General features: G+C 43.3%; 2 protein-coding genes and 1 long non-coding RNA gene across 8 annotated transcripts in view; 1 reads left to right on the top strand and 2 right to left on the bottom strand.

The window, feature by feature from the left end:
- The window catches only part of SYNE2 (spectrin repeat containing nuclear envelope protein 2), a 176,297-nt gene extending 160,158 nt beyond the window's left edge, over positions 1–16,139 (top strand). For 4 of the 5 annotated variants that reach the window (XM_050975904.1, XM_030240808.2, XM_050975902.1 and 1 more), the window contains 16 exons: positions 159–346; positions 498–648; positions 1,095–1,277; positions 3,102–3,239; positions 4,132–4,326; positions 5,149–5,431; positions 5,778–5,846; positions 6,678–6,814; positions 7,652–7,778; positions 9,428–9,639; positions 12,194–12,394; positions 12,705–12,833; positions 13,313–13,501; positions 14,100–14,189; positions 14,402–14,448; positions 15,044–16,139. In XM_050975904.1, coding sequence (XP_050831861.1) covers positions 159–346; positions 498–648; positions 1,095–1,277; positions 3,102–3,239; positions 4,132–4,326; positions 5,149–5,431; positions 5,778–5,846; positions 6,678–6,814; positions 7,652–7,778; positions 9,428–9,639; positions 12,194–12,394; positions 12,705–12,833; positions 13,313–13,501; positions 14,100–14,189; positions 14,402–14,448; positions 15,044–15,269 — 2,565 coding nt within the window. In that variant the 3' untranslated portion in view covers positions 15,270–16,139. The remainder of the gene's footprint in view (positions 1–158; positions 347–497; positions 649–1,094; positions 1,278–3,101; positions 3,240–4,131; positions 4,327–5,148; positions 5,432–5,777; positions 5,847–6,677; positions 6,815–7,651; positions 7,779–9,427; positions 9,640–12,193; positions 12,395–12,704; positions 12,834–13,312; positions 13,502–14,099; positions 14,190–14,401; positions 14,449–15,043) is intronic. The other variant, XM_050975903.1, reaches the window with a different exon arrangement.
- LOC115485497 (uncharacterized) lies at positions 15,713–18,672 on the bottom strand. The gene is made up of 2 exons (XR_003946274.2): positions 17,672–18,672; positions 15,713–17,091 (listed from the first exon to the last, which is right to left on the bottom strand). It is a non-coding gene; the product is annotated as an uncharacterized LOC115485497 (long non-coding RNA).
- A 1,827-nt stretch (positions 18,673–20,499) lies between these two features.
- The window catches only part of ESR2 (estrogen receptor 2), a 34,982-nt gene continuing 28,583 nt past the window's right edge, over positions 20,500–26,898 (bottom strand). For both annotated transcript variants that reach the window (XM_018907132.3, XM_018907133.3), the window contains exons 8-9: positions 24,863–25,037; positions 20,500–22,879 (exon numbers count right to left, since the gene is read on the bottom strand). In XM_018907132.3, coding sequence (XP_018762677.1) covers positions 22,690–22,879; positions 24,863–25,037 — 365 coding nt within the window. In that variant the 3' untranslated portion in view covers positions 20,500–22,689. The remainder of the gene's footprint in view (positions 22,880–24,862; positions 25,038–26,898) is intronic.

Raw genomic sequence — 26,898 nt, 5'->3', positions numbered from 1 at the left:
TTTTTAAAGCCAAACCAGCTTTTCCTGACACGGGAGCTGCTCTTTCCCCATCCTCTGCAGCATTTTGAAAGGGCATGGGTGGGATGTAGCCATGCATGTTTCCTTCCACTGACACTGTACATTTCCACCCACTGACGCTGTTCTTTTGCTGATGGCAGGACCTGCAGAGAGACATAGAGCAGCACACGGCGGGCGTGGAGTCCGTGTTCCAGATCTGTGAAGTCCTGCTGCACGACTCCGATGCGTGTGCTAATGAGACAGAGTGTGACTCCATCCAGCAAACCACCAGGAGCTTGGACAGACGGTGGAGAAACATCTGTGCCATGTCCATGGAAAGGCGAATGAAGTACGTCTCCTGTTCCTACCCTACAGAAACCTGTGGCAGCATTGTGAGGAAACGCTGTAGCTTTTGCTACAAACTGAGTTTTGAGGAGGAAAAAAGAATGCAGAGTTGATAGTTAGCTTGTGATAAAACCTTTCTGTTTTTGCTCTCTCAGAATCGAGGAGACCTGGCGTCTGTGGCAGAGGTTTTTGGATGACTATTCTCGCTTTGAAGATTGGCTAAAAGCATCTGAAAATATAGCAGCTAGGCCTAACTCTTCAGAGGTCTTGTACACACATGCAAAAGAGGAGCTGAAAAAATTTGAGGTGAATTTTTTAACTGCCTTTTTTATGCTCAGCATCAGGCTGCTGAATACGTACTGTCTGTGCAAAATGCCTTAGTCTCTGGTAAACACTGGTTTGGCATTGGTAGTGTAGGGAACATAAATAATTTGGTTAGTGTGCAGCTGCTAGATGTCTGTTTCCAGAATTTTTTTTGATGTGGAGAATACAATACTCTGAATAGACACTTAAAAGTTTAAAGCCTTGCTTTTTATACACAAGAGACTTTTGTATTGTGCTATTTATTCTTTTCTTTCTTCTCCTAGTGAGCTAAGTTTGAGCATATGGTTTAAAAGACGGGTCTATAAAATGTGGATTTAGTTTTGCAGTTGGAAGATCTGTTTTTAAGGGGGAGGGCACCATCTCTCTTGATGGATAATATCCACATCCTGACTGTTAGCAGGCAGTGAGCTCCTGGCTTTGCCTTGCAGGCGTTCCAGCGGCAGATCCACGAGCGCCTGACGCAGCTGGAGCTGATCAATAAGCAGTACCGGCGCCTGGCCCGCGAGAACCGCACCGACTCGGCCAGCAAGCTCAAACAGATGGTGCACGAGGGCAACCAGCGCTGGGATAACCTCCAGAAACGAGTGGCTTCCATTCTCAGGAGGCTCAAGGTAGTGGCACAGTGGGGTGAGGGAGTGAGGAGCACTCGCAGGGTGCTGGTTTTTGGCTTCTTCTTTTGCTTCTGTCAAGGTCAGGATTGAAACGCTAGAGACGGTGTTTCGTGTTCAGACTTAGATGTTTATTATTTCTTATTTATGTTACAAGTGGTGGGTTTTACAGCATTCTACTAACAAGCTACAAAACTATCTTTCCTTATAAGGTCTTTTAAAGCTAAACTATCTAATTAAGAAATGACACCTGAATTATTTCTACTTTTAACTCAATAACTGAGCACTCAGAGTCTGCAATATGGACTTTTCTGTCCTATTACAAATACTACCCAAACTCATGAAGAAGAAAGACTAGCCTCCACTCTAAAACTTTTATCTTGCTCTGTATATATATTACTATATTCTAAAACTTCAAACTCTTAAGTTTTCTACTTAATGATATTACACACTTCTAATCAAACTACACACCCCTAATCCCAGTTATCAATTTTGGAAGCATTCTCCAGGTCAAATGTAGTATTCTTTTGTGGGTCTGTGCCTTTCAGCATAGAAAGTTTAAAATTGTCAGCATCCAGGGTTCTGCAGGAATTACCCATGAGCAAAGCCTACATCAGAGCAACTCTCTCTGTTCCAAGCTACTGGCATAGCGTGGGAGCTCTGGAAGGGTCACTGAGTACATGGCATAAACCTCACCTTGGTAGATTGGTTTTTGGTAGCTGAAGAATAGCTTAAAGGAAGAAAGGGTGCAAATTTTTAGAGGTCAATTGCAATACTCACTGCTCCCATCACACTTTCCTTTTACCCACTTGTAATGGGTGGATGTGTTCATGCACTTAGACCTTTCCATAGATAAGAGACAGAGAGACAAAAGGGCCCAAAGTGCAGATATGGTTTGGAGTTTCCAACTCAGCGCTACTTTGAGCCAAGTTATTATTCACCAAGAAGGCATTAAAGATGGAGATGTGATAGAAAGCAGCTCCTGCTGTGCTGCCTGGCTGATGAGGAATGTTGTTGGAGTGTATTTCAAAGAAGCATCCTGCTCATCAGTTCAGCTGATCTCTGGGCAGATACTCTGTGCTGTGCTCTGGGGGAAACTTACCACTGCCAGTTTTTTAAATATAGCAGTGCTGTAAGCAACTGATAGGGAAAACTGTTAGCTACCCAAAGTCAGTGGATGAGACAGTGAGAGCAGTGATGGGGTTTGATCTGCGCAGCTACAAATTGTTATATTTGGGATGTTACATGATCCCCCTTCTGAAAAGTAAATCCACCCACGAGAACAGGCAAGCTGCATGTCTGTTAGCTTCTGTGGGACATACCATGCCAAACAGTGCATTAATTACACTGGAATGGTCATACATGATCCAGCCTCTCCATTGTAAAATCAGTAAAATCTGATTTCAGTCTCGCAGTTTTAATTACTTTTATTAGAGATGAGGGTTGCTTCCTTTGTTTATCTCTGTTTTAAGTTTAGAGCAAATTAGATGTTAAGCCTCAGTCCAAGTAATTGTTGATATAATGATTGTTGGTAACTGTTGCTGGTATAATGATGTGGGAGAAGGAATGTGTGGAATCAATAATGTAATTTTATAGAAGCATCTTTAAGTGCTAAACTTTTACTCCCTCTTTTGTACAAATAGTGTACTAGTACAGGGCACTGTTCTAGCATCCCTACAGGAAGAGGACAGGTTTTATACACGGCATGCTGCTGTTTGTGTCCTGATGGCCTTGTTTTGAAATAAAACACTGATTTCAGAGAGCTCCTGTGACCTGTCTCTTTTAGTAGCTGAAGTCATGTAACACTGGCTCCTTTTTTCCATCCAGCACTTCACCAATCGGAGAGATGAGTTTGAGGGAACAAGGGAAAGCATCCTTGTCTGGCTCACAGAAATGGACCTACAGCTGACAAACGTGGAACACTTCTCAAAAAGTAACTTTGATGACAAAATGCGCCAGTTAAATGTACGTATCCTTCTGAAGCAGTTGTTTACTATAGCCCAGTGATCTTGTTGGGCTGCCCTTGCCTGACAGAATCATCTCTTTTCTGTAACTTCACAACAGCCACCACATCTCTAGGACTACATTTGTTTGATGACAGCAGTAAATTTTAAAGACATATTGTCTGAATCAAGATTAAGCTGTGCATTATTCAATTCAGATTCAGAGTTCAGGCTCAGTTCTGTCCTGCCATTTTCTTCTGACAGTATGTGTCACTGACAGTGGTATCTGGCCTGGAAAGCCACAGATGCTGCTTAACAGTAAGAGCTACATTCCTAAATTCTGGCATTATTTTCTGGTGCAAATCTTTTTTGAATTGGCATTATTGTACAGTCTCTCCTCAGAGCTCATGTTTGTAGCTGGTAATTTCAGCAGAAATTGGACATCAGAAATGTGCAGTGATTGTAAGGAATATTCTAGTAGTTCTTTCCTACATTATATGCTCGTTTCTCCTTTCTCCCTGTAACTGATTTGGGATGTAGATTTACTGTTGTGTAGGCTGGAGGCCCAAGAAACCAAAATAACTTCTTGGCTACTGAGAAAAAGATTGTGTGTACCAACAAAAGAATAATCTCTGATTAACTAACTCTTGTATCATGATCCCCTGCAAGTTCAGGACACTGCGCTCATAGTGATGTACACATGGGTGAAAAATGCCACTTCATTTAGAACTGTAATTCTGCTCATAAAACGAATCTTTGGACCTCTTGAGTAAAAAGATATTTGCCAAATTAAATTAGACAACAATGTCAATTGTTGCTTGTGTTTCACTGCTGTAAGCTAGACAACAGAGAGAAACCTTGAGCTAGAAAGAGCCAATGGAGAAGTAATTATTTTTCTTGTGTGTTCCAAACAGGGTTTCCAACAGGAAATAACATTAAACACCAATAAGATTGATCAGCTAATTGTTTTTGGAGAGCAGTTGATTCAGAAGAGCGAGCCTTTGGATGCCATCCTGATTGAGGATGAGTTGGAAGAGCTTCATCGATACTGCCAGGAGGTGTTTGGGCGAGTTGCCCGCTTCCATCAAAGACTGACTTCAAGGGACCCTGTAAGAAGCAACAGTTGTTTCAATGCTTTGACAAGATTTTGGTGTTTGAATTGCAATGCTTATTTTGGTTTTTGAATTGCAATTGCTTATTGCTTATTCCTAGCAGCTTGACTGAGTGGTTTAATCTCCAGTGGCTCAGGAGCTCTGCAGTACATGTGCCAGCCTTGCTAAATCTTTGTTGCCAGTCCTTTCATGCCTCTCCATCTGCAGAATCTGGATAATACATGGAGGTTATTCATAAGGTTCAGAATTATATAGGTGTGGCTTGAAGGCTTCAGAACCTTTTTTGGTGTTTTTAATATCACTTTGTTTTCCTTACCATCAATAATGTGCTTAGAATATCTCTTAATTTATTTGTTTGTCCATTTTGTTGTGAGAGCCCTGAATGGGGAACAGCATGCACTTTGCTTTTCCCTGGGAACTTTCAGATGACTCTCATTTTGCTTGGCCTCAAAAAGAAAGAACATCTGTTAGAAAGCTGGGTAAAGGAAGGAACATGAACAAGTAGCTGTTTACTCCTGCCTGAGCATCATTTCCTGATTGACTTTTTTAACTCCATTTGTAATTGGGTACTCCTTCTGCAAACTGGACAGATGCTGTGGTGGTGGTTGGGTGCCTTGAAAGAGGAGAGGTAGCTGCTGATGTGAGGATTGAATTTGGCAAAAGAGGAAGAAGGCAGGAATTATGTTTCCCTTTAATTTTAGGCCCATGGTTGCTGCAGCTGACCACAAAACTGTCTTCAGTAGTACTGTGTGGTTCAATCATTATTTCATTAAGATATCTTGTAAATCTTATTTATATGCAATAATTACTTACTCGTAGGGATTGGACGATGAAAAAGACAACTCTGAAAATGAGACAGATCAAGAAGACTCCAGAGAAATCCAGAATGATCCCTGGCATAAGAAAGCCATCACTGAGGGGCCCTCATCAACACAGTCCCTTTGCCACCTTATGCCCCCGACCCAGGGCCATGAGAGATCAGGCTGCGAGACCCCTGTCAGCGTTGACTCCATCCCACTTGAGTGGGATCACACAGGTGATGTGGGAGGTTCTTCCTCTCATGAAGATGATGAAGAAGCAACATATTACAGTGCTCTGTCAGGTGAGAACCAATGTCCAGCAGTTTGGTTTGACATGACCAGCTGGAGGATGTCCCTGTGTGGGAAGGGAGGGGGATTGAAGTCTTGCTCCCACATTGTTGGTTGGTTTTCAAGTACCATTAATAGATGTGAGCAGGCTCGTCTCTTATATGAAGGAAATGGTACTGTCTAAACCAAGCTTTTGTTTTTAGAAACATAAGAAGGTTTTAGAAGCCTTAGTGTTTAAGAATGGTTGGAAATGGTACCAACCACTTTGTTCTTTGTCTCTGCTGTCCTTCATTGTTTCAGTTGTTTTTAATAGTTGGAAGATACTGATTAGTGAGGCAAATGACATTATTCTTTTTTCAGATGTAGAAATCACTGAAAACCCTGAGGCATATCTTAAAATGACCACAAAAACTTTGAAAGCATCTTCTGGTAGGCACCTGCTAATGCATGTGTCTGAACATGGCAATCTCCCTGTGCTGCACGCTATATTCCTCAACCTCTCTCATACGTAATGTCTGACTTCCTGCCTTGTGTGGACACCATGTCTCATCCTGTCATGGTGTTCTTAAGCTGCAGTATCCACATGGACATTAAAAGCAGTCAAGAACACACCATTTAGATTTTGCCTGGTAAATGCCAAGGTGGTTAACATGCATTTCATTGTACTGATCCAAAGTCTTTTGGTTCTTTCTCGGTGGTTTGCTCTGGGTAGTATCAATTTTTGGTTGTTTCTAATTTTGGTTGCATAACTACTGAAGGCAGTAGCTCCAACTCTGCGAGTATTTTTTTGTGGTTTGTGCATGAGAGAACTATGTGTGTCCTGTCTGTTAAATCCAGAACAAACATTCTCCAAACCAGGACATGTCTAACTTGTTCCCTCTGACATGTTGCAGATGTGTGATAGTTATTGTTGGGATGCAAACTTTACAAAACCATGGTGCAGCCTTGTCTTTTGGTTTGGTTTTTTTTTTTGGTTTTTTTTTTTTTTTTTTTGAATACTCTAACCTGTATTCAAGCATTTTCCTGAAGAAAACAGAATGTCCCATAACTGCATGGCTCTCATCTCATCACCTTTGAAACACTGTTGATGTTTTGCAAATGTGCATGCTTTGCAAGGAAAGCTGCAAAACTGTCATTTTTATGCCATAACTTGATGCCATTTTATTCAAAGCGCTTTCTAACTTAATACAAAGCAGCAGCTTCCTTGTGGAGGTAGGATCTTGCACTCATGGTGTGTGGTTTTGGTTTTATTTGTTTCAGGAAAGTCCGTTTCAGAAGCTCGTCCTTGGCATTCTCCAGGTAGCCCAGTCTGCAGGAAACACAGATACAACCAGGCAGAGATGGTTGGAAATGTGTTGTCTGGACCAGAGACAAGTACTCCCTTTAAACCAGCCTATGTGAGTTGGAGGCTCTGTGGGCACTGAACCTGTACTACAGAGTCTGTTGTTCTGTGTAACTCCACCCTCTTCCCTTCTCCAGCATCAAGGAAAAGAATAGTTGAGGTGGGGAATTTTCACTTCACACCAACTTAGACATTATTTCTGGTGACTCAGGTTGGACTTCTGGTCAGTCAGGGTCTGGAGGAGCTTCCTTCCTCTATTGTCATATGACAAGTCTAGAATTTAACCCCCACAAAGGACAGGGTGTGAATCTCTTGATACTGACATATTTCCCTTTCCTAAGCAAATTTGAAGAGTCTTAATATGCTACACACCATTTAATCTGCTTCTAAGCACTGAAAAATGTGCCAGAATGGCTTATTGTCCTTTAGTGCCTCAGCCTTGGTGGCTGTTTGCCAGCCATGGCTTCACCAGCAGCTGCCAGGCTCAGTGGATCTGGACCCATTATCAGCGCTCTTCCAGTCAGGGTGGTACTGGGATCTGGCTGCTTTTGGCATCAATAACCCAGTCTCAGAGCCTTAGAGTCAATATGACCAAGACCCACAATCCAACAAAGAACACCAGCAATTGTGCATTGTCTGGAACACATAGTGCAAAAGCAATTAATTTGCCATGTCCACTCTTGTAACTATTGGCATCACCATGGTGTGTGTTTGTTAACTGGAAAGGCACAGAGAGCCAGTGTAAACTGGTAGCAAAGCTGCAGAAGCCCAGTGCTAAATCTGATGTTCAAGAGCTCAGCAGCAGCCCAGCCACCCCAGAGTAACACAGATTATGCTGGACCTTTGACATCCCTTTAACCTGCTGGGCTCACCCACCAAAATGTCATTCCAGGTGAAGCAGCTCAGCTCTGCAAGCAGCAGCAGCAGCAAGGAGAAGATTCCATCTGCCAACATGAGTGATGAGGAGCCCCAAGATGACCAAGAACTTGTGAATCTAGCAGCAACAGAGAAGCAGTCAGGTACAGAGCATTAGGAGTGGCTTTGGGGCTGTGGTGTTTGTCCTGTGACTCTGAGAAGACAAAGCAGACATGGCACAAAGGCAGCATATTTGGGAACAAAAAAAAAAAAAAAAAAAAAAAAAAAAAAAAAAGCATTTTGCCAAATTTCCACGTCACTGAGGTCCCTTCTCATCTCATCTGGTTCTGTCCAACCCATGTGTGCTGTTCAAAGCTTTCACATCTTCTGCCAGAATTGAGGTTTTTCTTTCGTAACATACTTCTGTCTCTTTGCTGCTTGTAGTAAATGGGAACAATTTCACTTTTGTCTGATACTGAACACTTCAGGGACTTCTAATCAGATTTCAAACCAAAGGTTCTGTCTAAAACAAGATTGCTATGTGGAGTTATTGGTACTCCATATAACAAGATGCTACAGCTCCCATTTACAGAAATGTTTGTTCCAAGCTGGTAATGCATTCTGTTTTTCAGTATCTTTACAGTGGTCCTTTCATGCAAACAGAGCAGCAAGCTGGTTCTCTTGGCCTTTTAGGACCTCATTCCTGGTTTCATGTGCTTGGGATTGTAACAACACATTGTACTGCAGTCACAAAAGCAAATCATGTGATGAAAAAAAGGCTGCAGCTACATGCACCAGCTCACTTACTTTGTTTCTGTGGTCTCACAAATAGTCCAGGGGTGTGTCCCACGTGTGGAATGAGTAGGAATAACCTGAGAATGGTTTAGATGTGCTTTCAGAAAGTGTCACTGATCACACAGGTTGCATCTCCATGTCCTTTTGCACTGAATTGATGAAACAATCATTAAGAGTAATGAGAATAGTTTGTGTTGGAAGAGACCTTAAAGTTATCTAGATCCAACCCCCCTCCCATGAGCAGGGACACCTTCCAGCAGACCAGCTTGCTCAGAGCCCCATCCAGCCTGGCCTTGAATTCTTCCAGGGATGGGGCAGCCACAGCTGCTCTGGGCAACCTGGGACAGTGTCTCACCACTCTCACAGTAGGGAATTTCTTCCTAATCTCTAATCTAAACCTGCCCTCCAGTTTAAAGCCACTGTCCCTTGTCCTATCATTCCATGTTTTTGTCAGAAGTCCTTGTCCAGCTCCCTTGGAGCCCCTATAGGCACTGGAAGGAGCTCTAAGGTCTCCCTAGAGCCTTCTCTTCTCCAGGCTGAACAGCCCCAATTCTCTCAGCCTGTCTTTCCAGGAGAGGTGCTCCAGCCCTTTCATCATCTTTGTGACTTCCTCTGGGCTCTCTCCAGCAGCTCCACATAGACTTAAAACACAAACCCAAGTCCTAACTGCTGGATTGTATTTGTCCTGTGCTGAATTTTGACGTTCACCAAATTGCAGCTGGGCTCATTGAACTCTGTCTCCTTAGTTTTGGTCTGTTCTTCCAAGTGAATTAAAACATCTCAAATTAATGCCATTAAAATTCTTTGTAGCATTGCTATGTGGGTAACTTGACCAGCAATATGAAATTTAGACACTGCAGAATCTCAAGAAAATGTGGCTCAATGACAGCAATACATTACAGCAGTTAATTAATCTCAAGTCGCATGGGAAATAATTTTCTTGCAAATTTTCTTGCATCTTTTTTGCACACTCCTTCCTCTACTGAAGATGTAATTATTTTTTCCCTGTGATTTGCAGGCATTATTGATAGGTGGGAGCTCATCCAAGCTCAAGACCTCAGAAATAAACTTAGGATGAAACAGAAATTGCAGCAGTGGCAGCAGCTGGACTCAGACCTCAGTGATATCTCTGCTTGGCTTGATAAAACTGAGCAAGAGCTGGAAGAGCTGCAAAAGGTGAAGCTTCCAACCAGCATGCAGGCATTGGAACAAAAGGTCAAGAAATTGAAAGTAAGTTATGGCTTACTGAGAAGAGGGATTTCAAGATGCTGATGTTTTTTAATCACTGTGTTTCCTGGGATCAGTTGGCAGCATGGATGCCAATAGCAATTCCTGTGCCACAGGGGAGCAGAACTGCTCTCAGCTAAGAGGGCTAAAGAGGGTCTTAGACAAGGTGCTTCTGTCTTCATATACAGAGACTGGCAGGCAGAAGTAAAAACCTTTCCCCTTCTCCCTTTCTGTTTCTTGCACAGTGATATCGACATCTTTTCCTTGTGCTTTTCTCCTCTATGCAAACCAGAAACAGATTGAAAATTAGCCAGGTCAACAGGCTGCAAAGTCTAGGCTGCTTTTTTTTTTAATTGAATTAAGGTTGGGGTGTAATTCCAGCAGGAGACTGGCAAAGATCTGCTCTAAAGCTGTGGTTTCTGCAACATGAGCCAGCAGGTTACCAGGGCACATGTGAGTGGGACTCAGGCAATGAAATGCCTCAGGTTGAAGTCTGAGAGAGCAAGTGTTCCTAAAATCTGTGGAGGTGCAAAATCCCTGTGTGCTCACCCCTCACCAGCTGCCCCCTGTGGAGTCACCCTGAGGCCACTGGTCAGTCTGGTGTCACCCTTGGGTGATGCTCACAAACAGGACACTGCAGGACAGAGGAGGGATTCCTTAGGCAAGCTGAGAGTATGTTTAAGCCTGCATGTCCTGGAGTAGGTATTAGGCCAGGGACAATGACTCTGCACTCCAGTAAGATCAACTCTGACTCCTTCAGCCAGTCTGGATTAGGCACCAAGCCCCAGGAAAGGTTTGATGGTGCCTCCCAAGTGGAGTGAGGTGTTTCCCTTCAGCCTGGAGTTGGGTGTCTGACCTCCTCAGGGAGCAGAGCTTCCCTTCTCTTCTCTCTTCTGCATCTGCTTAAGAGGAGTCCAGCTGGCTGTAAATCCCATTTTCAGACAGTTTGGCTTTAGAGGGGTGTTAAAAGAGCCAGTGTGCTCTAAGAAGTGAATTTCATGAGGTGTCAGGACATCCCAATTGCCTGGGATAAGGATAAAGCCAGACTGCCTGCAGAGTGGCTTACTGGTGTTCAGAAGTCTGTTTGCTTTGTCTGATATTAAGAGAAACTTTATTGCCTGGAGGAGAGGGGGACAGGATCCTTTGATGGGTGAAAAAAAGTAATTTAGACCAGCAGTTTTCTACAAGTGGAACTCAGATCTTGAGATTGACACTCTTGGATAGAAAGGCTGTTGAGAAAAGCAGTCTGAGCTTTGTGGCTTGTAGGATTCATCCTGCAGCTCTAACCTCCCTCTACTGCAGGAGCTGCTTGGAAAAGATGAGTACCCTTGATTCAAACTGTAAACTGGAGGGTACAAGGAAGGTATTGTTTGGCATTCCTTTTCTAAAAAACCTTCAGAAATACAGGGTCAGCCTTAACATAAAGGTGGTTAGATGAGATGACCATGACTGCAAATTCCATATTATTCCCTCTGCAATTCTTAAGGAGAGGAGGAAAGCAGGCAGGACTGCCTTCTTGGGGGACCTTGAGAAGTCAGAGATATGGGCTGACAGAAACTGAGACCAGAGAGAAGAAAAATAATTTCTCACAATGCAGTAGTCTGGTGTGGGAAATAGTAAAGGTAAGAAGATTTTTCAGAAAACTGGGAAAAGCAAGCCTTAGAAACAGAAAGAGCAGAGAAAACTCAGAGCTAGCAGCAGCTGCAGTCAGAAAGTAGAAAAAGTTATTATGACTTTTTGTAAGAGAAACAAGCATTGTGTGAAGAGGTATACATGTACTTTAAGTAATTGGCTAGAACAACTGTCTGTAAGCTTTAACAATATACTATTAACTAAAAGTTTTTAAAATGTTCTGTAGCAAAGAAAGAGGTCTTTGGCTGCTTCTGGCTGTACATGAGCTTGGCCATCTTTCTGTTGTCTCAACCATGTAATGAGGCTGATGCTGCAAATAAAAGCTCAGGGAAAGAACCCCAACAGTCCTGTCCTGTGTGAAAAAAACAAACCTCCAAACACAGTCTGGTGTGGGACCAGGGGCCCAGAGGGGGGTGGAGAATCTCTGTCCTGTGAAATACTGAAAATTTAAATTAATGGGGCCCTGAGCACACTCCTTGGAGTTTGAAGTTGGTCCTGTGTGAAACGGGAGAATGGAGTACAGACCTCCAGATGTCCCTGACAGGATTATTCTAGGATTCTGGGGTGGCAAAACCTTTATTAATTAGGAGAAAATACCATGTGGTGATCAATGTGGGTATTTGTCAAAATGTCAGGCAAAGAGACAGCTCAGAGGAATTGAAAGGCAGATGTGGATTAAGCCATAATGCCTGTGACTTAGGGAGAAGCACAAGCCCAGTCACACTTATTTTCTTCAAAGTGAAGGTTTTGGCTTTAAAAACCCCAAACATAAACCTGCCTCAATATGTTCCTTAGCAGTATTGAAAAGCCACCAGATTCAAACATCCTTCCCCAACACCTGTGATACTTTTGAGTGTGTGGTTTTGTTGTAAATAACCATACTTCTCATCATTCATAAAAACTCCTAATCTTCTTTTTCTACCAGGACATGCTTAAAGCATTTGACAGCTACAAAGCAGTGTTGCTTTCTGCCAACCTGAGCAGCAAAGAATTCCAGAAAGCAGACAGCACAGAGTTCAAGGAGCTGCAGAACAGGCTTCGGAAGGTCAACTTGCACTGGGAGAAGGCAAATCGTGCACTGGACAACTGGAGGAAGGGTTTGCAGCAAGCCTTACTGCAGTGCCAGGTGCATACCACATGCCAGCTTGTAAGGGAAAACTCTCTGGGATTCTGTTGAGGAAAGGGCAGAGGGGTAATTCCTGCACATAAGTGGAATGGTCACTCACAATCCGAGACACTTTGTTTCCTGATAAAGTTGCCGCTGATGGATTGAAACGGTTTGGTAAAAATATCTTTGAAGTGGATAATGTCCTTTACTACATAGGTGAAATACTTTAACAAAGTTTCTGTACCCTCACTAATTGTGAATTTGTTTGTAGGTGAAGGCAGTACAAAGGTGTTTTTCTTCTTATGGGCCAATCTTTTTGTTTCTCTAGGATTTCCACGACCAGAGCCAAAAGCTAATCCTGTGGTTAGCAAGTGCTGAAAGCCGGAGGAATGAAGCACAAATCACAGATCCCAGTGCTGATCTCAATACAATACTGGAATGCCAGAAGGAGCTGATGGTGAGTATAGTCCTAACTGCAGCACCTCAGCTCTCAGCACACACTGAAGAGCAGGATGTTTGTGTCTCACAGTGTCTGCAGCCTGTCCTCAGATCTGCTGTGCTCAGGCATGTGGGTGGTTTTTGAAATGGATCAAGACACTGCATCTACAAGGCACTTCTCCATAATTACACATCCTAATAAAGCTGCTTATGAGCAGTCTTTATTCTGGAGCAAGACTTCCAATTTCCAAAATTTAACGTCTTCTCTATATGAATTACCTGCTGCCAGAACTATTTTTAAATGTTAGTTCAAACAGGTACAACCAGTCTCTTCAAGAGAGCTTCATTTCCTATGTAGCTGTAATAACCATTTCTGTGCCTTGTTCCTTCTCAGGCAGGTTGTGTTGTTCTTTAAAACCTTCCAGAGTTTCTCCTTTTGGGAGAACATCCATAAAGGTGAGGGTAACAGTCTGTTGTGCTGTTTTTGTTTATTCTCAGCAACTGGAGAAAGAGCTGCTGGAGCAACAGCTTAATGCGAACTCCCTCCAAGAGCTCACTGCTTACCTGCTGCTGAAATCAGATGGTGATTACATTGAAGAGGAGGAGAAGGTCCATGTAATTGGAACAAAACTGAAACAGCTGATTGAACAAGTCTCTCATGACTTAAAAACAATACAAGGGAATCTGGTGAGTTGGAATTTAAATACTTGTTTGTGGCTCTTCCTTACTGGAAAGAAATTACATGTTTGACATATTAAGAGTGAAGGTATTTATAAAAAACTAACTTAAAGCTTAAGTACTTCCACCTTGATAAGCTGAAAAAAGAACAGTTCTGGCTCTAGGAGCAACTCCAGCACCCCAAGGCTACTACAGTATTATAACAGAGGGGTTGTGCTGCCTCTGTCCTCAAGGGGCTTGAAGAGCAGGGAGCATACAGCTCTGAGTAAGGCTTTTGGTCAGGTCTTTTGGCAGGAGGTTGGACTGGATGAACTTCCTGAAGTCCCTTCCAACCTGAATTTGTGTGATCCAAACCAGGTATCAGGCTAGGAATGTGTAGGAGTTGAACATGGAGGAGTTGAAGGTCTTAGCAATTGGTTGCTTATCCTGAGGCCTGTCAGAGATATTTCCAAGTTAATTCCTGTATGCACCCATAATTCCTGGATGCAATTCCTTCATGCTAGGCACTGTAAAACATTTCTTTATTCTGGGGAACTGGTTATTCTCATGTGAAGGGTCAGTGGGCTGTGCACCTACAGAGGTAGTGAAAGGTGGTGTTATCTTTCAGGACACCAAAACATTCCTGCTAGTTCCAGATGACTTGGACTCAGGAGTCTATAATCCAGAAGAAGAGAAATCCAGCCCTGCTGTGAAGAAGGCAAGTATTTTCTCCTAATATTTTGCTATCAGCATATAGTGTATTTTGACATACTTAGTGTGGAAGTTCCTCAAGTATAATCATTTTATCTTTTAGCTCCATGTACCTTATTACAATATTTACAATCAGATCTTAAAGTCTTCAGCTGTCTTTTTAGAGAAATTCTTTGTAGTTGCTGAAACCTGGATACTAAAAGCCATTTCTCTCAACAGATGGCCTTCAGGAGAGCAGCTGACAGCAGAAATGGCAGCAGCACAAGGTAATATTTTATATATGCCTGATCTCTTGATAAACAGTGAATATAACAGAGATGAGCTATGTAACAGCAGAAACCTGGGCAGCTGTTCCTTGTAGGTTGACACATGGGTGGAGGTGATTTCTGCTTACTTGTGGAGTCCCCTCTACCTACCAGCTCTGGGCTGCTCCTTGGGGAATGGTTTCCTTCAGCACTCCTGCTCCAGGACCTCTGCAGTGATGTGCAACACTGGCTTGAGAAAATATTTTTTCTGCCAAGTGGAGGATTTTTTAGGTTTAAATCTTCCTTGAATTCCACCAGCATGCCTGGAAAAAGCAACTTGCCCCTGAGAGCCACTTGGTACAAACAGACCATGAAGGACAGAGGGAGAACTTAACCCCCAGTCCACTGGGGTCTGTTCAAAGGGTAGATCTCAATAGCCAGGGCAGAGAACAACTTCATCAGTGTGGATGATGTCTTTCCTTTGTGCTTCAACACCTATTTGGAATGGTCTGTTTGCCTCCCGGGAAAAGTTGAGTTTGCATCTGAAAACAGGGTAAAAACACCTTGTTTCACTCAAACCCTGAAGTGCCTGTTGTTCTTTGTTTCTCCTTTTCAGGAGTGAAAGCCATTCAGAACCTGTGCGGACAGCTCCTCGGTCTCCCTCTTTCTTCTACCGAGTGTTGAGAGCAGCTTTACCTCTGCAGTTGTTCTTCCTGCTGCTTTTGCTCCTGGCTTGCATGATCCCCTCCTCTGAGGAAGACTACAGCTGCACCCAGGCCAACAACTTCGCCCGCTCCTTCTACCCCATGCTGCGCTACACCAACGGGCCCCCCCCCACCTAGGACAGCCTGCACTCACACAAAACACTCTTGGCTGGTGCTTTTTTCTCCCATGCTGCTCTAGCATCAATCAGGCAGTGAGTTTCACATCTCAAAATGTATATCTTGACAGAATTTCAGCGTTTTTGTACGGGAAACAAAACTTTTTCTATAGATTTTTTTTTTTAAACTGTAAGCAACACACTTTATACTTTGATGCAATAGATACACTATTTTATAGGGGCAGTGCTCTTAAGCTTGCAAGGTGTTTGGATACTGAGTTCTTAGATGCAGAAACGACATCACAGTAATCTTAAACATAGCAGTCTGTCTTGGTGAGCATGACAAACAGGCAGGTGAAGAGGGACTTCATGTAATATGATTTCTGCACACACACTTCACATTACTTGTATCTTTTGGTACTGTAGTCACTTGGTGGAAAAAAAATGCATATTTTGGAATCTTTGTTGTTGTATTTTATTCATCTAACACATTCACTATCATGATGCACATTTGTTTTGTTTCACATAAAGTGTTCTAGTAGTTAGGACTGCTGTGTTGTCTTTTTATACCACCTTTGAAATGAGGAATTGCTGCATTGCATGGACATGGTTTATAATGCACATATTTTCTAGATGAACATGATTATGTAGACTATCCCTGATGTATAGAAATAGTGCAATGACTTTTTTAATGAAAGGGTTTTTTTTCCAGTTTTTAACCTGCTGAATAGTGTACAGTACCTTGGGAGAGAATTGTGCATTTTTATAAGCTTTGTTTTTAAAATGAAACCAGTGTGTGGGCAGGGGCTGGAGAAACACTGTGTACAGTCAGCATAACCACTGCCCCTCTGTTGTACAGTTTGAGTACTGTCATTAAAATTTTGCCAATGTCTGTAGGACTGTGGGTGTGTCTAGTGGGGGAGACCAGCTTCATGTTCCAGCAGTGCTGCCCCTTCCACTCCTGGAAGAGTCCATTTCTTTGCCTGCTAAAGGAGTGGTGCTGGAGGAAGCACAACCACTCTCTTGCTTGTCAGAGCAAGAGATCACAAATCCAGCAGTGGGACCTGTGTTCCATGGCACAGATCCTTCCCTTTGGAACTGCTTTTCTGGAGGAAGAACACAAAGTTGAACCAATTCATGCTTGTTACTAGTTTGAAATGCTGAACTATTCCCACTCTGGAACTTTCTATAGTGGGAGTGCTGGAGTGGGGAAATGCATGTGGGGGAGAGCTCAGTGCAGTAGTAAGGACTTTGGTCAGCAGCTTTTTGTGTATGGCAGTGAAGGGACCCAGGAATTAGCCTCTTTCTGCAGTGCTTACCCATAGAAAATAAGATCTCTGATTAGCCTGTGAGAGTTCTCCCACCCCTTCTGCACTTGTCCCCACTGGTGGTTGCTGATTCCCCCTGGCAGGGGCCTTTACAAAGCAAACTGCTTTGTCCTCATGTTCACAGAATGGCCAAACCAGCAGCTTTTTCCCAGCCAGGGTGGCAAACCCACTCTGGTTTATTTCCAGGACATTAAACTAAACTCCTAAGGCTGTGTTGAGGTGCCAGACTTGTGCTCCAGCACCAACAGCTCTCACAGTGGGGCTGTAGCCAGAGATGGATCCCCCTCACTGCACACAGCCACACACACTGTCCTCTCTCCCTCTGCAATCATTATTTGATATTTTAAAAGCAATGACTTTAAGATGGAGCTCATTTAAGTTTCTTCCTCTGTAGAAGTGAGCCAACTCAACCATTATTTCATAGCCAGGTTGCCTCAAATGCTCATGCAGACCTTTCTGCCAAGAAGTAATAGGCAGTTGCTGACGTGATATTCAGTTCTTCTTCCATTAAAGAACCTATGCAGGGGAAAAAATTGAACAATGTTAAAAGGTCTAAGGAAAATTTCATAGCCTACAATTTCCTTTCATTATGAACAGTTATATCAAATTGTTGAGCTGATGTAATATATAAAAAGAGGAGCTTTCAAGAAATTATCTCAAAATGTCACTAAAAAACAGTGTCTGGGAAATAGCTTAAATCTTTTTTCTTCCACACCTATTTTAAATAGTTTTATTTCCAGTTGATTATAATCACTGCACTGTAGGCTGACACTGAAGTCTGCTTTAAACAAGTCATTTTATATCCCCAACAATTTCTTTGTGTCATCATCTCTCTCTCTGGACTGGGTTGTTAGTGTCCAGGGAAGGACAAAAAAAAATACTTTAAAGAGAGGACAGATGCAGTAGTGAGAGCAACCCACTATGATTGTGCACAAGCACTGAGAAATCAAACCAAGCCAAAACTAGTTCTGAATTGAAGTCTTATTTTTTGGCAGTGAGATGAGCCTTGGCCTTTTTCAGCTATACCCACCCCCCCTCCAGCACAGTCAGCAGCAATGAGAAAGCTCCAGGGAGACTTTGGAGCAACTCCTGGTACCTGAAGGGGCCCTGCTAGAGAGCTGCAGGTGGGCTTCTCACAGGGGCATCGAGTGGGAGGACAAAGGCTGGTGGCTCTAAACTGACAAAGGACAGCTTTACATTAGGTGTTAGAAAGAAATCCAGTGCTGTGAGGGTGCTGAGGTCTGGGATAAGTTGTACAGAGAGGATGTGGCTGCTCCATCCCTGGAAGTGTTCAAGGCCAGGTTGGATGGGGCTTGGAGCACCCTGGTCTGGTGGAAGGTGTCCCTCAGTCACTGAGCACACACAGGGCGTGCTCATGAGAGCAGGATGAGCTCAGCTGCAGGAGAGAAATGAACAAAAAGCAATATATTTACATTGTGTGATGCCTGCTTAGTCAACTGCACCAATCCATAACAATGAAACACAGCAACAGACAAATGCCAGCACTTCACAGAATTAAAGACAGCTGGGGGAAGGGGAGAGGCTGGGCTGTTGTGGGGTTATTTTCACATTACCATAACATACATCAAGTGCTTTAAAAGGCACCACTTTCAGTCAGGAGCCTGATTCCATTACAAACTCGCAGAGTGAAATGTTGAAACCAAAATGACAGGAATGAGAACAAAACCTTTTGTGGAAAACAGGTAGAGGAGATGTGGAGTAAGCACTGTAATGGTTATGCCAACTCCTCTGTGACACTGATGAGTGAAGAAGGTTTTGTTGAAGCAGTAGCAGCAGATGTTGGCACTTTTATAGCAAAGCAGTATCTTTAAATCAAAATTGCTAACACTCAGCAATACATGAGGAGTACAGGTGACTCTTAAATGTAAATATGGAGTTAAATAATACACAGATCATAAATAAAATGAAGCCTTAGCTACGAAAGTGCCATTTAACACATCCCATTTCACTTTAGCAGTAAAATACTGTGAAAAATTAATGTGAATAACACTTATGTTCCACATTGTAGCACTTGCTCCCATTTGCAGCAGTCTCTTTAGAATTGGTGTGGACACTGGGTCAGCACAACAGATCACATCTTACCTGCTTTGCTGACCCATTATCTCACAGAACCTAAGTGTCAAACCATTTTTTCTGAGATGGATGGTGATGATAGCAAAGGTGTTTCCATGGCTTCTAGGTCTGTCTGTAGGGAAGTGTGAAAGGATGGCCTGGGGTAAACTTAGAGGAAGCTGAGAAGTTATGTTTGCATCCCAGAAGTCCAGAAACTGAGGGTAAAATGCAGTTGCTACTCCCTGGCTGGAACAAGGTTGGCACATTCAAAACCATTCCACAGTGAGTCCCCACACCCACAATCTGCAGCCAGAACCTCCTAAGGGAGGTGGAATGGAGGGTGGGTGGGTTGGAGACACCTGGCCAGGCTCTGTAGAAATCCTTGCAGGGAAGGGAGACTTGGAGCAGCTTCCAGTACCTTAAGGGGCTACAACAGAGCTGGAGAGGGAGTTCTGATAAGGGCATGGAGTGACAGGACACTGTGAGGGTGCTGAGACAGTGAAACAGTCACCCAAAGAAGTTGTGGGTGCTCCTTTCCTGGAAATCTTTAAGGCCAGGCTGGATGGAGCTCTGAGCAGCTGGGTCTGGTGGAAGGTGTCCCTGCCCATGCCAGGGGAGATGGTCCCTTCCAACCCAAACCATTCCATGATTCTTTTATCAAAGTCCAAACATGACAAAAATTCTTACCTCAGAAGAGAAGAGGAAGATCACTGGTGACAGCTCAAACAGGATCAACAGGCAACGTTCTGGGCCTCACTGCCTCTTTAGGCTCTGCTAAACCACTGTAATGATGCAAGTACAACAAATATTTTTCATACTCCCTAGCTCATCAAGACTAAAATTCCAGCACTTAAAATACCTAAAAGGATGCTCTCCTTTCACCATGATGATCCCTGTATAGATCTACATTTAGTCAGCAAGGAATTAACATAATATGACTATGAAAATATCCATATTTCTTAAAAAAATATTAAAGTGTTTAGTTTGCTAATCTTAGTTTGCTATTTTGTAGGAGCACTTACCCTGTTGGGCACTATCTCAAGTGAGAATGTCTCAACACACCTCCATATCTTTCCCCACACTCTCCTCTCTGACTGGAAACATTACAGCACTAAAAATGGGTAATTTGAAGAAAGGCAGAGGTGTGGAAAAGGTGTCATATTCCTGGAGACAAAGCATTTCACCTGTCTGATACCACATTTCTTTTTAAAGAAAAGAAGAAAAACATCTGAGCTTGTTTTACCATCTGGTTCCAGTTCCAGACTTGACAGAGGAAGCTCAGCATGTTTCCCTTATGTGTGCTGTTAAAAAGTTTGACCTTCCTTCCTTTTTGCTTTCCTTTTTTTTTTTTAACTCATGACAATTGTCCCTCTTGCCCTAGCCAGGTTTGCTCCCCTCTGTGAACATCCCAGACCTGCAGCACCATTTCTCCAAGCAGCAGCAGCAGCAGCAGCAGCCCTGCCAGGTCCCAGCAGAAGCTGAGTCACAGCCAAGCAGTGAAGGAAAGCAGTAAAACAGCCCCTCCTCAGAGCCCCTGCAGGTCCTGAGGACTCCCCTCACCCACACTGAGACTGGAACAGCCCCAGTATCCCAATGGAAGCACAGCTCTGCTCCAGGCTGGCAGGGACAGGGATATCCACACCAGGATTGCAGCATCTGAGGCAGTCTGGGGGATCCAGACCCCAGACAAACCCAACATCCCTCACAAGAGAGCCAGGCACCCTCCTTCAGCCACTGCCACACCCCTCCCTGTGCTGTTGGAAATGAGCATCTTCTCCTCACCCCAGAATGAGCACAGCTCCAGTAATCCAGACTCCACAGCTGATGACTTTCACCCATTTTAAAACATCGTTAGTAACTTTTAATAAAATCATGTTCAACAAGACAAAAAGTGGGTTAAAATCACATCATTTTCCTATTTGCACTGTACTAATAGCAACATATATGAACACCACCACGTAGCACAAAACTGCAGCATATCCTTTTCACAGAGTCAGTCCACAGCAAATTTCCATCTAGAAGATAATTTCATGATTTAAACCCAGTCTTTCCCATTTTCTCTTCAAAAGGTTTGTTCCAAGATTGTACACAAATTTAGCACTTTTAAAGCAAAACAAACAAATCACTTAAACATATCTTTGAAAAACTGTATTAAACCAAAAGATTACACAGGATAAGGAAAATCAGAGAAAGAGCAACACAACAGGCAACGAGGCCAGAACACAGTCAAGCCCAAGAAATACTGAGACAGGTTTGTTTCACAGCAAAACATCTCTCAACATGAAAGTACCAATAAATTCCAGACTGTACTCACATTTTTTTCCTTTTTTTTCATTGTAAATATTACACAGCTTTAGAAGGACACAGCTATATTACAGTTTCTTAAAAACAATAAAAAGGCAAAGAGTAAAAATTTAGATCAGCAGCAGCATCTGGTATAGTTAGTACAAGATCAAAACAGACAATAGATGTGTAACTCACTGAAAACCTCCTATAAAAAATACTGTCCTTGGCTTTAAAAAACCACCAAGATTAATGGTTTGACTAATATTCAAAATATGCAAATGGAATACTAATCAAAGTCCCTAATGCAAAAGACTTAGGGGCTCAAAATAGACTTTTGGTGTGATCCCAATTCATTTCACCATAATGCCCAGAACATGCATGTGCCATATTTAAATGTTTCCAAGTAGAGAGGCAGTTACCAGAATGAATGATGCCACCCTGCTGATCTCTGAGGTCAGCCAGGCCATTTAATCAGGTTTTTTTTTTACTCAGTGCAGCTTAAACACATGCAGAAATCAGCACAAAAAGGAAGTTTAAACCACTACATCTTCAGTGTAATTCAAACAAGTCATCACACTTGCAAAGCAAAGCAGTGCTTTACATTATCCCCATCTTCACATTGTCTTCACCATTATCCCCATCCTCGCTCTTTGAGGGCTCCTATAAAGAAATGAAGACCACAGCACAAGGTGCCATGCATGCTGAGAACAAGCAAGCAGCAAACCTCAGGGCAGCAGACAAAAACAGATCCCCATCCATGTTCCCATCCAGTGCCTCACCCGCTGCAAGAGGGTTTGGGTGGGCAGGACGTAATTCCACACACCAGACAAAGGGGTGGGAAGATTTTTTTTTCCTAGCTGGTTTCACAAGGCCTGATCAGCAGATCATATACAAATACAAACAGTTAATATCCACAGAGCAACTTCTTGTACCTAATTATTAGAATAGATTTAACATCATTAATAAATATATAAAACAACATTATAAACTCACAGACAAAGCACATCTCAAAGGTCAGCAGTGACTGAGATATTCAGACGATTTGGTCGTTGCTTAAAGCACTGAAGAATTATAAGCAGATAACAACGTGAGTGTTGAGAACAGGCTCACAAAATACAAACTTAAGATCAATTTAAACTTTCTGCAAAGGCTCTGAACTGACCCTAGAAGCTATTTCTAATGACCTTCACATGAAGGCTCTTGCAGCCATTGCATATTTGAGAAAAAGCTCCTTTACACTGTCTGTATCTCGGCACTTTATCTAGATCAGCTGCAGAGCAGGCATTCCCCAGGGACCAGCACACAGAGGTAAACATCTGTCCCAAATGATGCTGTCCTGCATTTCACACCATCCCGTGCTGAAAGAGGACATTGTTCAGTCAGTTCCTAAAAGTCTTGCTCTGGGAGACAGAGCAACGTGCTCTCTCCAAGCTTCTCAAACCTGTCCCTTTACCTCTCCCTCTCAGTTCTGCCTCTGAGAAGGAGAGGCAGCAATCCCCTGTCCCACAGTGCTGTTCTGAGGCTTGATTTCATAAGGTGCTTTTGCAGAGTCTCAGAAAAGGCACTACAGCAGTGCAGCTGTTGCAATGTCAGAACACAGGCAGAGTGAGCGCCCCGCGGCCTCTCCCAGACACAGATGTGCAAATCCAGGAGGGATGAGAGCTCACGCCAGGTCACACTTCTGCAGCCCCATCACAGCAGCTCTGTTTTCCCCCATAGCTCTGAAAAAGCCTCACATTTCCAGGTCTTGCACAATTACTGGGGTGCCCCATTCCTCAGGCTGTCTGCAGGCTCCATTTGCTCCAGGGGGCCAAACTCAGGGTGTGTGGCCAGGGATTTCCTCTGCCCTCGGAGGGTGTGAGCATTCAACATCTCCAGCAGCAAGTCATACACTGGCACCACATTCTTACACTTCATGCTCAGGAGATGCTCCATTCCCTTGTTACTGTGCAGGAGAACAGAAAATAACTCAGCAATCTGGTTCCCAAGTGCAGAGAAGAAAAACACACTCATGGTTTCAGAAGGGTCCCTTTTTTAATTTGGATTTAAGAGGATTTAGATGCTGTGGTCCCTGAGATCACTTACCACTACCAACAGTCACAACATCCCAATACTTTAAGGCTGAATGCTCTACTATTTTTAAAAGCAGGTTGTTTTACCCCACACAAACCCTTCCAGGAAATAATTCAGATGTATTGACCCTATTGAAATGAAAGGAAAACCTCTTGGATGCTGTTAATGTGGGAAGCCCCATACTGAAGCTTTATGCAATAGAGTGATTTACTACATGCAGTTTACTAAACACTACCTACTTCTCCTACCTGAGTAGGAAGACCAAATTACTCAGCCAATTTCAAGCATTTTGTTTACTCTCTGCATGTCCAGTGAGAGGATCTTGCAGGTGGCTGCAGATTTTAAAATAATCCTTCTGTTATGCAGGAACATACAACGACACCTTGCTAGCTTGAACACTCAGTGCTGTATCATAGTTTGGACCAAAAATGTCTACTGCCATTGCAGCCACACATATTTATACTCCAGATGCACTCAGGGGTTTGGGGTTGAGATCTAAGGGTGCTTGCTCAACACCAAATCTACCCCAGTGGAACTAGCAGCAGCCAGCCAGCAGGCAGCTGAGCTGGTGAGTTGGGCTGGGAGGGGGGCAATGCTCCCAGATAAAGGAGGTTCTGCTGCACTTCAAGAGTTACATGTTAATGGACAAGGAGAAATTGCAGCCCTTCTCCCACACCCAGCTCTCAATTATTTCCAGAACAAAGTCTAATTGACTGACCAGCACCAAGCAACCTAAAGGAGAAGGACACAACAAGCCCCCTACAGACTTTGGCTCAGGGAGACACAGCATAAAGGATCTTGGCTTAATAAGAAAATGTAAAAATTTCACAGAGATTTGTGATGTTTGTTCACAGAATGCCAGAGCAGCTTCTGCAAAGCTGTGGAGTCACATCACAGAGCACAATCCAGGTGGTGGCAGAGATCAGAGCCATGAGACAGGTTCAGCTCTGGCTGGTGCTGGAGCCAGGCCAGTTCTCAAACTCACCCCCAGCCCACAGACTGACTGTTAAAAGTTGTCTGTCAGCACCATCAGGTCCCTGCTGCTGCCCTTTGCTCTCCCAGGGAGTTTATTGCAAAGGTGGCCATCCCCTTTTCAGTGTCCCTATAGATGTGCCCAGCTCTGCTGTGTGTGCTCCAGCCAGGTCCCAGGACATCTTCCCTGGACACACAGTCCAAAGTTAAGCCATGAGACAGCTTAGTCAACAGCTGGCCTCTGGGTAATAATTTAAAAGGACAAACAGATTGAAAACTAAAACCTCTCCTTGTAGGATCTGCATTTCAGTCTGCTGTGCCACGAGAAGGGATGGAGCTCTCAAGGAGGTCCAGGAATTGGACCACTTCCCACTTCCCACTTCCCATGGAAAAACAGGAGCCTAACACTGCTGTGGCATGAGCCATTTGGTAAAAACTCTGTGGCTTCACATAAAAGACAACAAATTTGGTGTGGGAAAAACACGGTCTCCAAAATCCACTTTGCTCTACCAAAGCCCACAGTGCAGATCAGTTTTGGAAGAGATTCTCATTTTGAATGGAAGGGTTTTGATGGCTGAATGGAAGGCCATCTAAAAGGCTTGATTTGTGTTTTGTTAAACACTTCAGGCAGACACATAATGAATAATTTAATGTAATAAGGCTAAGACAACATTTGCATATCATCACATCCTTGAGTGCCAGCAAGCACTTGAGTTTACTGCCTGTTTTGTTGTGCTGGGAGGGAAAGCCTCACAGTGACAAAGGTGCAGAGCAGCACCAGGATTCCCTCAGGAGTGCTCTGGAGTTCCAGCCACCTCTTTTTTTGCTGTAATAACCAAACAGTAACATAACACCAGTGTTCCACACACTCTGCCAACCCTACCTGGCGTGCCTGACGTGGGAGAGCAGCATCAGCAGATTGGCCAGGCGAGTGGTCTGCTGCTGGGAGGGGATCCCACTCTTGGCAATAACCCACACCAAAGCCTCTGTGACCACGTTGAGCAGGTGGTGCAGCTTCCTATTGCTTTCAGGTTCCTCTGCTGACAAGGGGAACATGCCTAACCAGAGAACAGGAAGAAATATTTGCTGCTAGTGAGGAAGGAAAAAAAGCTGTGACTGTAGATTTTTTTAATATGTAATATTTCTACAAAATTAGAGAAGATACATGCCTTGACACCCCCCTCAAGACTGTACAAATGATGCTCTACATGCCCCATCAAGCTTGAATTTTATGGCTCCATCATTTGCAAAGTGAGAAGTTCTTCCAAATCCTCCCTGAACTTATGGCACATAGACCCTTCAGTCAGGTCATGATATGTTCTCCATTCTCCAGGGTTTTTTTCCCCTGTACCTTCTTTTTTGTATTATTATGAACTATAATATTGTGCTTGTTCTAATCCTTTCTTGTTTAAAAAAACCCCTTCTTTTCCTGTATATATAGAAGGGAGGGAGGGGAACATGTCAGTGACACTGCTCAGAGTGACCCAGCTGGTCATGGTCTCCCTAAGATCACTAAGGGTGTCATAATAACAGCAAATGGCTGCAGTGAGAAACCTTGAAAGTCAGCAAAACAAAAAAAACCCAAAACAACCAACCAACCAAAAAAAAAAAAGCCCAAAACAAAACAGCAACAACAAAAACTCCACAAAAATAAAATTTAAAAAAAACCTGAAGGAAGGATAAAGAAGGGGTTTGGGGATATGGACAAGGAAAAAAAGAAGTCATCACTAAGAAAGTCTGGAATAACACAATAACATTAATGATAAAGCAAAAGAGACCTGGGACAAGGGAAAGAAAAAATCTCAACAGTCCCTCCAGAGATACCTATGGAAGGACAGAGCTCCAAAACACCTTGAAAATTAGAGGCAAATTATTAATTTTGTCAAGAAAGGAGAGTATAAGCAGAGAATGGACAGATCTTTTGAGACATGAACTTTGAAGAAAATATGGGTGATGAATGTGGAGTTTGGTTGGGGTTTTTTGACTGGGTTTTTTTTCCTGTGAATATTTTAGGAAAACATGGAAAAAGAACAGCTTTTGTTGTCTGTTGAAACAGTGGGATTCACAGAACCATAGAATCATCTAGACTGGAAAAACCTTTAAGGTCAAGTCCAACCTTTGACCCAGCACTACCAAGGCCATCACTAAACCACATCCCCAAGTGCCACATTTCCACAGCTTTTAAATCCCCCCAAGGATGGTGACTCCACCACTTGCCTGGGCAACCTGTTCCAATGCCTGACCACTCCTTTGGTGAAGAAATTGCTCTTAATATCCAACCTAAACCTGGCTGGATATCAATCTGCACTCCTGGTGCAGCTTGAAGCCATTTCCTCTCATCATCATCATCATCATCCCTTTCCAACCACTGTTCCCCCAGCCTGTGTCACTGCAGGAGGATTTTGTGTCCAAAGTGCAGGACTCAGCACTTGGTCCTGTTGGTTCCTGACCCGTCAATGCAGCCTGTCCAGATCCCTCTGCAGAGCCTTCCTACCCTCCAGCAGATCAACACTCCATCTCAAACAAGTGGGCAGACAAGTGGGATTGCAGCTGGACTGCTCCCCTTCAGTACTGGACTAAGAATTATGCAGCAGCTTCTTGCTGAAAGCAGTAGATGTAAATAGCTTAGCTGCTATTTTGTTGTGGGATTTTGGTTTTTGTCAATATTGACTATAAAGTGCTCTGGGGAAAAAAATAATTTTTATTGCAGGCTACCCTAAACTAGCAAAACCACACCCAGTGTGAGAGGCTGCAAAGCAAAGCTCCCCTCCTGAAACTCATCCTGCAGAACTGCTGAGTACTTCCAATCATTTCTAACCAAGTCATTACCATTAAATAGGAACATTTCAGCCCCATTAATCATCACTCAGTTGAGTAATTAGTATTATTAGAATTACTAGAATTAAGAAAAGTTTTGTA

This window comes from Serinus canaria, chromosome 5 (assembly GCF_022539315.1).
Source record: "Serinus canaria isolate serCan28SL12 chromosome 5, serCan2020, whole genome shotgun sequence".
Lineage (NCBI taxonomy): Eukaryota > Metazoa > Chordata > Aves > Passeriformes > Fringillidae > Serinus > Serinus canaria.
Note: the sequence above shows the minus strand (reverse complement) of the source record. Positions and strands in the feature narration are given on the sequence as shown.